At 36.3% G+C, this 12000-nt stretch overlaps 1 protein-coding gene across 3 annotated transcripts in view; it reads left to right on the top strand.

Annotated features, from left to right (window-relative positions):
• The window catches only part of usp36 (ubiquitin specific peptidase 36), a 39574-nt gene that overhangs the window by 22074 nt on the left and 5500 nt on the right, over positions 1-12000 (top strand). For all 3 annotated transcript variants that reach the window (XR_013816420.1, XR_013816421.1, XM_079815979.1), the window contains exons 11-16: positions 1720-1820; positions 1909-2044; positions 5131-5484; positions 6576-6782; positions 7229-7335; positions 10067-10708. Coding sequence is in view for 1 of the 3 variants with exons in the window: in XM_079815979.1 (XP_079672105.1) it covers positions 1720-1820; positions 1909-2044; positions 5131-5484; positions 6576-6782; positions 7229-7335; positions 10067-10708 (1547 nt within the window). In the remaining 2 variants the exon portion in view is untranslated. The remainder of the gene's footprint in view (positions 1-1719; positions 1821-1908; positions 2045-5130; positions 5485-6575; positions 6783-7228; positions 7336-10066; positions 10709-12000) is intronic.

The following is a 12000-nucleotide window of genomic DNA, read 5'->3' as shown; positions in this document are numbered from 1 at the left end:
CTCTATTTACATTACATGAATGGAAATATCTGAAAAAGCATAATAGAGGCACTTAAAAAAGCAGTAAATGTAGCACTAAATAACTTAGGACAAGACTAGATTTTATCAATCAGGATTTGATTGGATCATCTCTTACAAGTACTGTGGTGGTACCGTGATTTAGTAACGCCATAAAGTTGGTAATACCATGTCACAAGGAATCGCTCAATTAGTGTTTCAACCATGGAAAGACGTCAGTAAAACAGCTTTTAATGTCACATTTACCTCAGAAAAAACATATCCAGTGTCCACAAACTCGTTAGTCACTCTAGAGAGGAGCATTTTGCTAAATGTATGCACCATATTACATATTCATTATAATTTATGTTTCATTATTTAATGCATGTTTTAATAAATTTGGCAAGTTTTTATGACAGCCAACATTTTAAATGTTTATATTTCATAGAACATTATTTTAAAAAAATAAGTGTAATTTAAGGGTTTGTATACAAATCAGTTAATTTTTACCTTCAATATTATAGTATAGTATAGCATAGGCTACAACTGACTCCCATAGTTTACAGCATTAGTTAAGAGATTTGATTTCCTTGAGAAAATTTTACCATGTATTGTACCTGATATATATCCAAAATAATCGATATTGAATTGAGTCGAATCAAAATCAAATTGAATTGCAAGATTGTGAATCGAAATCGAATCGAATTGTGAAATTTGTCAATATCCAGCCCTAGTATACTGTTAAACAAAATAAAGTATTAGCATATATTAAGCAGGCAGTCTACTAATACTCTAATGAGAGTTAGTTGACATGTAGTTGCAACGTTTCTTGGTCAACAGAATGTTCAAAAGGGACCATCAAAATTGTGTTACCAAGAAATATTAACAATAGCATTTCTAAGACTTTCCAAAAGAGGAAAGGAATATTGAAAATGTCAAATATTCAGTCACTTCATCAGCTGTTGTATTTGAAACGCTAGTTTTCTGAAATGTAATGCCAAGGTAATAGAACACAGAATAATGTTATAAATATGCTTTTATATATATGAACATGTATATAAACAATGAAAAAAAAAAAAAAAACTTATTTTACGATGTTAGTAACTGTGGAAAAGTATCATCACAGTCTGTGGAACGAGTCAATTGGTACATGTCCCAAAAACCACTGGAACCATGCTTTTTTACTTGTGGTAACTTGCTAGTCTGTCATTTATTATTATTATTAATTATAATAATTATATAATTATTACTCTGGAGAATGATTCTAATTGGCCAAGCGGTCAAGTCTTTTGTATAATAACTGCTAAACTGTACCTTTCACTGCTGTCAACCTACTGGCTCTTTATCTTTTTGTAACGATGCAAGTTAGAAGACCTCATTGTAGCTGTTGCTACTAAAAACAGTTATAGCTACTGACTTTACTACAATGACCTCAGATGACTTCAGTATTTTAATATAGTGGGGATAAAACCTTTTCAGTGATGGCTAGAATCTCAGAAGTCCCTAGTTAAAGGGAAAAAAAAAACACACACACACACACACACACACACACACACACACACACACACACACACACACACACACAGAGCTGGATGAGAGACCATATATTGCATTGTAGGTACGTTTGTTAGTCAACTAGCCCATAGGAGGGAAAGTTGATAATGTGTTGTCTCTTTCATTTTAAATTTGTTTGATTTAATATTGACAAATGTCCTTTGATAGGCCAGTAATGGGCAGTGGTACCAGATGAATGACTCAATGGTGCATTCCAGTAACATCAAGGTTGTCCTTAATCAGCAGGCCTATGTCCTCTTTTACCTGAGGTAATATCCATGCTCTTTCATCTGCTGTTCATGTTTCAGTAGCAAGTAGATTTGCATTATTATTACAATTACAACTTTTGTATTGTAGGATCCCTGAAAAGAAAAATACAGATGCTTCAAATACAAAGCAGAACATGGTGCACTCTGGGAGAACTAACATGACACCGGAGCAGCTGAAGAAGAGCACATTCAATGGACCTTTGTCTTCACCACAGATTGCAAAGGTAGGCACGTCTGACACCATCTGGAGATTTGATTTGAATAAAAACAAAGGAATCGCTATACAAAATCCCATGGATTTACATTGAAGGATGCACTGACAAGCCCCCTATCAACATGTTGGGTCTGGGAACTCACCATTGGCAGGACTCAATCCGAGGGTTGGGAAAAACGCTTGTCTTTCAAAATCCCTCTGCACACAATAGGATAGTGCTACAACCAACCAGAGCAATGAACAGGGTTCCCGCGGGGTCTTAAAAAGTCTTAAAATGTCTAAAATTTAATTTTTTTAATTTAAGGCCTTAAAACGTCTTAAAAACGGCCAGATTTTCACCCGAGGTCTTAAATTTAATTTAGTTAGGTCTTAAAAAAAGTGTTATCCTCGTTCATTTCCAGAAATGCTGGCTGCAGAAAGGTATTACGTTACACTGTAGCAAAAAAGTATCGAATCGCAAAAGCGGAGCTCAAAGCGGCGCTCTAGAGTCATTGCTGCGCCGCCCTCAGAGCGTTCGTTCGGTGTGTTGTAGTTCTTTCTGGGGGTGTTGGTACTCGTACTCGGTGATAAAACTACAAATCCCGTGATAAATGCAATTACCTGCCCGCAAAATACGTCTACATTTAATAACGTTGTATTTTTCTGGACAGAATGAGGCAGACGTGCATTGTTTTATATTATTCTAAACAGTGATAAAGTCTGCACTCAATCAGCACTGCATACCTTATTATTATGACAATAGTGAAGGCTTGAAGAACTCCAATGTTTAATGTCTTCGTTTCATCAGTCAAAGCGTTTCTATCTTCAGTTTATCCTACATTGCTAGCTTCACATTAGGGCTATGGATTACTTCTCTGAGGGAAATGTGGAGTTTCTGCTTGAGGGCGCCCTCTGGCTTCCAGTTTGGGTAACAAATATGAAAAATAATACTTCTCTCTAAATAAATTTATATGACAACCCATATGTTTTTCTCCAATGTACAGTTTTTCCCCCACAGTGGATGCATAAGAGGCTCATATTTCATATTAAATACATAGACTTTAAGAAATTTATATCACAGATAAAAAGCACAGAATTTCTTTATTTTTTAATTTGATTTTTTACAATAAATCTTTAGACCTTTCTAATGATTTTTAGTCATAGGCTGTCTGCATATTAACAGGTAACCCAGCAGGTTTTTTTTGTAAAATAAGTTTTCTGTAAAATATAAATGTTATTTTTATATTATAGAGTATTCTTAAATACTCTATTTTTAATTTTTTAATAATTAAAATGTAATTGTAATAGTAATATTTCTAATTTTGTTAAATATTTGTATTTATTGAATATAATCATTATTATTAGTCTCGTTAATATATAAACATTAATATATAAAATGTTATATGCACACTTTTCATTTGTAAAAAAAATAATAATAATATTGCATTTTAACCAGAATAATCGCAATTAGATATCTTCCCCAAATCGTGCATCCCTAGTTTATTCTATCTCCCTAGTGCATCCCCTGTTCAATCTCTATTAGGCTATTAATATGCTGTTTTGTAATCTATTCTATTTGAGGGCAAGTTTGTTTTAGCCTATTTTCATTTTGGGCCTAAGGTTTTGGGCATTTGGCACGTTGTTGGCTGTGGAGGGTTACTAATGTCATTGCTTTTTTTATTATTTCTTTGATTTAAATCATTTTGGTAATGCGTCGTATAGGTCTTAAATTTCAATCTTTATGGTCTTAAAATGTCTTAAAAAGGTCTTAAATTTGACTTTCTGAAACCTGCAAGAACCCTGAATGAAGAATGTGAAGCGGAGCTAGTTGATAGATTAAACTTTCGCCGTATCTGGTCCGCAAAACTCTGAACACATCATCTTTTTTTAAGATTGACTTCAGTGCCGTGCTTTGTTCTTTTGTCAAAGAAAAGCTTAACTCCAAGTCTTCCAGAGTCACGGCCAAAGCTGATTCGAAAGAGCGCTGTTCGCCAGCTTCTTTGTTTACAAGTAGCATGCAGAACTGCCGCAACTCTGCCGTCATTATGTTCAGCCTGCCCACCGACTCTATACACGATTGGCCTGACCAGAGTTTGGTTTTTCCAGCTCGCAAGCCAACGGATGCTAGACTACCCTGGCTGCAAATTAGATATGGTGCTGCTTGGGTGTGTCTAGGTTTCTAGGCTAACTCTTCTATTGATTCAGCAGTCTTACAAAGATATCAATACTACGATCAGTTTAAGTGCCTGTAACCATTGTATATCGACATGAAAAATGTATTCAAAATCACCTACATGCATTATAGCTGCATATTTATACTCAATGCTTTGACACGCTACCACGACGCATGATGCTTAAGGGAACGTCTGCCAATTCCACCATGTGGTTGAAACTTATACTTTGTATTATTTAAATTACTTTGTAATTTGAACATGTCTGTTTTTAAATGTTAAAATTGGTTAAATTTTTTTTTAATACAAATTATTTGTTTCAGCCACAATTGGAATTGGCAGACGTTCCCATAGGCACTCATTTCTGGGTGTTTCTCCCTCATATCTGCTTCAAGGTCTTCATGATCATTTGTGGCATTTCTTTGTTGTCTAGAGTCCAGTATTCCTGTAATTCTATTGTCTATTATGAGTTTAATAAAGAACTCTCTCTCGTCTTTTGTCCAAACACACAGCATCATCTGTAAAGAATGATCAACTTTTACGTATGGCAGGTGACTTGTAAATGTGAAAACTTTTTCCATTGCAGTTTTGGCAAAAATATCCTTTTTCGAATTGCCTGAAAACGTACTAATGCGAGTGTAAACTTTTTTGCGATTTATATGTGAGTTTTTGTGAAATTGAGGCGTTTCCATTGGGCGCATTTTCAATTTCAATTGGCACAATTTGAAGGGTAATGGAAGCACGGCTACTGTCTGTAAGCAAAGAAAAAGCTTTCCCGTTTTGAGTACATAATTGTTGTGTAAATGTACCCTAACCCTGCAGTGCTGGGGGTCTTTCAGGACCAGGGTTGGGAACCGCTGTTCTAGATGCCACTGGCACAACATTGCAACTGCGAAAATTATTTTTTTAAACATAAAAAGAAAAAATCGTATTTTTCCTCCTACAGAAGCTTGATCCTGCTCAGCTAAGAAAAATCCAGTCTGTGGATGGAGGTCTTGGTATTCCAGTAGCCAGGAACTGTTCAGGGATCCAATCGCCTAAGATGTCTAATGGTACAGGCTCGTCTCATGCCCTGCCCAAGCTGCCCAGTGGACCCACACTGATCGAGGAGTCCTTTAAGAAAGTGAAGAAGACCATACCTCAGCCTCAGTCCCGCAGCAGCACCCCTGCTCCATCCAACGGCCTCCCCAAACCTGACACAGACAAGAGGAGCAACGGCGAGGGCCGTGGCCTGCCATCATCTACCTCACTCAAATCCCTGTCTGACAGCTCCTCGGCAGACACCTCCTCCGAGTCTAAAGTAAGTCCCTCCATGTTTAAGCGATGGATTTTCTCACGCAAAGTGAACTTTGACAGTCCTGCAAAAGTTTCGGTATGATGACATGGGCTGCACGATATTGGATAAAACTGATATTGTGATATATTTTTTTTTGTGTGTGATCATTAAAAACATACAGGAAGTTTCACCAGATGACTTGAATATCAGCTGTATTTGGAAAGAATTAATCATTCTACAGTGAGTGGGGTGATTGTTGCATCTGCATAGAAAATAAAAATAATTAAAAAAAAGTTAATTTTAAAATACTTTACTCTGAAGACTTTTTAATGGCAAAATTATTTTGAGGGCTGAACGAATTAGGAAAAGTGTCATAGTAATAAAATATTTTTTGAAGTTGTAAATAATGATTATTGGATTCAATTTTACAATAATTTTTTCAGCATTTCTACTTAAATTCTCTCAATTACAAAGAAATGGCAAATAGCGCAGTGAATTCAAATATCAATCCTACACCAAATATTTTCCAGTGTTGAAAAATTGGGTGTTTTCCACTGTTTTTGACAAATTCAATATGAATATAAAATAATAAATTATGGTTTTATTGTGCTTTTATTATTAACAAATCAAATATAAAAAACTGTAATACTACATTGTACTGTGAAATAAAAATGTATGTTATTTTACCAAAATTCAATTACAGTATTAATATTTATGTCTTAATATCTACATTTAAACATGAACCCATCAGGCATTTATTTTGACGGGTTGCTGGCAAATAAAAATATTTCAGAGTGAAGCTCAGCACCGTGTTCATTTACACGCATGCAGCTCATGATATCGGGCGTGTAAAACTCTGAAACCAGTGGTAGCACATGTTTAATTAAACTACAATTGCACTAAGCCATATCGCGATATCAATCTTATTTTGATGTATCGTGCAGCCCTATTATACTTGTGTAAACAGAAGTTGGTATGCAGCGGAAAAAGTAACTTCCAAGTTCAAGTCTGAAGATTTTCCCCTCATTTATTCAGCACTACATATTCATTGAGCATTCACATTATGAACGCAGTTTGATGTTCATCTCACATGTGGTTTGTGTTCTCTCTGTCAGGAGTCTATTGGCACGAGGAGCGCGCCTGTTGGCGACACGTCTAGTGTGAACGCGCTATCGTCTCCAGCTAAGAGCACAGATCGTGTGAACTCAGAGGAGCAGAAGGTGGTGAAGCTCAAACCCCAGGCCCTCACCAATGTCACATCAGAGGCCGTCAGCACCATGTCCCCCCCGCCCGCCAAGCGACTCGCCCTGTCCGCCAAGAAGGTCAGTCTGCCAGCTCAATCCACCCTCGTTTCATCTGCTGGTGGCGTTCAAGACTACTCGTTTGTTTGCCTTCCCATGTTTGTCCACTTCATTCCTCGTAGACGAACAGATGTTGAAAGATTTTGCTCATAACGGTCAATAATCTGTAATAATGCGTTTACTTCTCAGCTCATGTCTCTTTTGTCGGTTTGCAGTCTGCACTGCTGTCCTTTTTAAAAATTTATTTTATTTTTATAATTTTTTATTTCTAACAATTTCTAATTCTTCTCTGCTACACTTTCTTTTCCCTTCCCCCTTCCTACTGTTTTTTCCCTTCTTTTTTGTTTGATTTTGATGATTTCTTCCCCCATATGGGTCCCTTTGTCATTGTCACGTTTCATGGCTATGGTTTTTTTATTTTATATTTTTTTAGACCACAAAGTTTTTATTTATGTCAATAACTGCAGGCCAGTCCCCGGCAGAGCCCGAGCAGCAGCACTGAGGCTCCGCCCCCTTCATCTCTTCATCTGTCCAGTGACCTTCTCAGCCAGGCCTCAACTCACCCACACCACAGGTACTCTCTCTCTCTCTCTCTTTCTCTCTCTCTCTGAATTAAATCTACTCTAAGCACTGCATGTCAAAATCGGCATGAAGCAGAAGTTGCGATTTGGATGTATACATCACAATAGGGAAGAAAAGACTAAGTGAAACAGCTTCACGAACAAGAACAAATGTAGGGCGGGCTTGATTTTGTCCATGGGGAGTTTATTGGATATTTGTGGTTTGCTATTGGTGGATCTGGAGTGACAGGTTGCCCCGCCCTCACCATCAGAGAACAGAAGAGATGTCGCTGCAAGAGGGGAGGGGGAGTTATTTTTATTGAAGATTACGAGCATGCATACATTTTTTTTTTTTAAATTGCTTGGACACTAAAAGTGGAACTTGAGGCCTACTCAGTGAATCCGTTCACTCGTGTACCTAATCTTCAGACCAAGTCTGCAAAACTGCAAGCACATTACATGCTTTAAACTCAGTTTGCTATTGTAAAACAAACATTTTGCGAAACTCTACACACAGTTCTCTACATTAGACACATCACTCAAAACTAGGGATGTCACGGTACCAAAACTTTTACGGTACTCTGTACCAATTTCGCTACCACATCTATGTTTTATAATTTTTTTTATTTAACTATTTAAAAAAAATATTAAATGTATTAAGTTTTATTTATGATGATAATAATAAGAAGTAAATAATACAAACATTTAAAGGCTGTATGCTGTTTAAAAGTAAACACTGTTTATAAAAAAAGATCAAGACGTTACGTAGAGACGTAGCTAAATCTACTGTAGGCTACAACAGTAAACTCGGTCTCATTGATAAGATTCAAACTTTTTTTTTCTTAGTCAAACTGATCAAATTATAGCCTGTAATGCTACTGTCATGATTGTCACTAGAACATGCCTCACTCATACTGGTTTATGCGTTTGTCCTCATATAGTGACACACGGCAGAGACTACAAAGACAGCGAGCGAGTGTCATGCCCGACTTCATTCACACAGAGACGCAGAACATGTAGGAGTAATATTTAAAAAGTATTTTGCAGTTTAATATTCACAGACACTAGTGTATATTCGGCTACAGACTGGAGTCCTGCGCTTGGATAAACACGGAAGCGACTGAAAGCAGCTGCGGGTACCGCGGGAGTCGGTACTACCGGTACTACAGAAATGCTGGTATCGTCACATTTTTATAATTTCAGTACGGACTTGGTACCGAAGTACCAGTACTTGTGACATCCCTACTCAAAACTAACAGCTCTTGCGTTTCATTTAGAAAACACTGCCATTTTAAATGCCACAATCATTTCCCAGTTACCTACAAATCATTATCATGTGTGAAAACGCTTATACATAAATTAATCACTTAGAAATAAAAACTCATTGTTTTGAGAGAAACTATTTTTACCCTCTTGCATTTCTGTGTATATTATAAATATACCTAATTTGATTACTTAGAAATCAAAACTCAATGTTTTGAGAGGGAAAATTGTTTACCTCCTTGCATTTGTTTATAGTGTATTAAATAAATATAAAAATTAAAATTTTACGTTTAAGTGGTCCTGAAACAGTCACACTTGTGCTCCTCATGCTCAAAAATGACTGCATTATAAATGGATGGGAAACTAATTCTGTTGAATAATCTCAGAGTAAAACATGTTTTGGAAAATATATATTTCATTCAAAAATTGAGAACAGTGTTTGAGAATTTTTTATTTAAATTTATAGAATGTTTAAGTTTATTGTTAAACAAAAGGCAAAATATTAAATAAAAAATATCGAACTAAAGTGTAGTACATTAATTTCATTTGGGGGGAAAGAAGTAAGTAATTTTTGGTGTCACTAAGATAAAATTGTAATCTATCCCTTATACAATCTCTTTTACAAGGCAACACGTATACAATCGATACATTTCCCAGATTGTCCAGTAGTACTGGAACTGCTGAAAGACAGATATGTGTTGTTACATTAGGGATGGGTTAAAAGTATTGATTTCTAGAATTGAATCGATTCTCATTTTAATGAATTGATATCGATTCATAATGCCAAAAATCGATCATTTAGTCTGGGCTGTTTTCAGTTGATGAATGAACAAAACTGTCACACCTTCTGATATGAAACTAAGTCTCAGCTTTCAAGTTCTTTCAGTTTTATGAAATTAAAAAAATTATAGCATGAAATAAACATGAATAAACGTCAGAAGAAATCTGTCTCATGTGTTCACTCAACTGCGGAGAGACAACAATAAAACAGCGTGTAAACAGTCACATAATTTTACATTTAAATGTGAAAAAAAATGGATAGTTAGCTAGAAAAAATAACTCCAGACAGGAGCATTTCAATAAATATATGCACTATTGCATATTCATTGCATTTTTACCTAACATGTTTTTCAGTATGTATGTTTGAATAAATTCATCATGTTTTGACAGCCACAATTTAAATTTAAAAATACAAAAATATCATAAGTTGTTAATAGAACATTATTATAAATTCTTGTCTGTAATTTAAATGTAAATAGCCTATGCAAATCAGTTACTTTTTACTGTAAATGTATAGTAATGTACCAATTTTGTGTTTCCTATGTAGTTTACAGCATTAGTTGAGATATGTACTGTGCCTGATGCATATGTGAAGCAGAATCACAATACCCAGCCCTACATTACATTAACAAATTGATGGTAAACTAGAAAAACAAAGTATTTCTGACATCTCAACTCAAGTGTTTCTGTCCCTTTGCTCAGATTTTCAGCTCATTCGCTCAACCTGCAGTCTCCACCTTCAACTCGCCTCCCTAAAGATTCAAGTCCCCTTAAACAGCCCTCCTCCACTCTGAAGCCACCCGCTCATGCTCTCTACACACAGACCAATGGCATTCAGCCCCATCCGCCTTGTACACCCAGACCAATCCAGAGCCAGATCCTGTCAGCCTCAACGACAGGACTCCCCCAGGTACTCGACAGTCCCACGCTAAAAAAGAAGAAAAAGAAACTAAAACGGCGACATTCGGAAGTAGAGCCGGACGCCCCTAAAGCCTCACCCCCAGAAGAACCAAAGCCAAGTACTGAAAACGGCCAGAAGAAGAGGAAGAAGAATAAGAGGAAACGGGAGCAGGAGGCAGATAGTCTTGAGGTCCAGAGGAAGAGCGTGCAGTCCCATCTCGAGCCCCATCAAGATGAGGACTGGTGTCTTGGAGAAACTTGGAGCATCTCAGAAGCCAAGGGAAACGAGATTAAGTCATCTAAAGCAAAGAATTGTCAGACCAAACCTCAGTCAGTGCCTCCGGTTGACCGACCAGTGGCAGAACCTCTCCCGAAGAAGAAAAAGAAGCACAAACTCCTAGAGCAGCTGGAAGAGCTCAGCAATGGAGCCACAGTCTCAAAGTGGTAAGTTGGTTACTGAAAAGTTTAATCGCTGAGTCCGATCCGTTCTGCTCCTGATCTGGTCATAACTGATTTGCTGTAAGGAGAAGAGTACAAACACATTTCATCTCTCATTTAGGGCTGCAATTAACCATTATTTTGATAATCGATTAGTTGGTCGATTTATTTTATTATTATAAATCTCAAGACAAAAAAAATATATATATATATATATATATATATATATATATATATATATATATATATATATATATATATATATATTATATATTATATATATATAAATTTTTTTTTTTTTTTTATAAATTATAAATTCAATGGTAACCACAAATTAACCATGGTTTTGCTTCAAATCCATAGTTTAATGGTATTTGTGTTATACATTATGTGCAAAAAGTTACTGAGCAAATGGACAGTTTAAATCCCTACATAAAAATTATATTAAAGAAAACCAAAAAAAACCCCAGACTGTTACCAGATTAGAGTTCTGCAGGAACACACACATTCGCTATGGCCAAAGTAACCTGTTCCTATCATTTCTTTATCCTGTAAATATGCTATAAGAAACGTCTTGCATTTATATTCAATTACACGCCGTTATCCCTTTACAGTTACTACTCTCATAAAATACTTGACTTGCATGTCAGGGCTCGACAATAAGGACTGCCTGAACGCCTGGGGCCGGCGTGAAAGACACTTTAGCCAGTGCTGCATCTTCGCGGAAGTTAATTATAGTTAATTGTGCATTTATAAGCCTTGCCAATTTAAATATTAGTGTGCACATAAACGAGAAAGTGTCTCTGTTTAGTGCTCGCACGGCGCACACACGTGTACAGCACGTGAGTATTGACATAAAAATGCCTGTCTTGTCGAGTATCATCGTAAACATAGTTATGTCTATCTGAACCTGCAATATATCAAAAGAAAGAACAGACCCTCTGTTTTATTATAGATTCATGCATTCTTTTTTTTATCAACACTTGAATGTGGGTAAGTTTCATGAAAAATGCAACATTTTGAGAAAAAAAAGATGAGAATCGCATTTGACAGACTATGATCCAGATGTGATTCAGAATGATGATCAAAACACCGATGGAGTAGATCGAGTCCAACACCCCAAAGCTTCACAGTCCTTTAACGTTAGCTCGTTCTGCATCCACATTAATCAAAAACATAGTCGTTTTGATTTAGATGCCGTTTAATGTTGTATGATTGCATTATTTTTCAGATGCATCGGCTTACATATTGGCTGTGTCCAAAAACCTAGACAGCTGAATCGTTGGCTTGCTGCCTTA

The sequence above is a fragment of the Gobio gobio genome (assembly GCF_949357685.1).
Source record: "Gobio gobio genome assembly, chromosome: 1".
Lineage (NCBI taxonomy): Eukaryota > Metazoa > Chordata > Actinopteri > Cypriniformes > Gobionidae > Gobio > Gobio gobio.
Note: the sequence above shows the minus strand (reverse complement) of the source record. Positions and strands in the feature narration are given on the sequence as shown.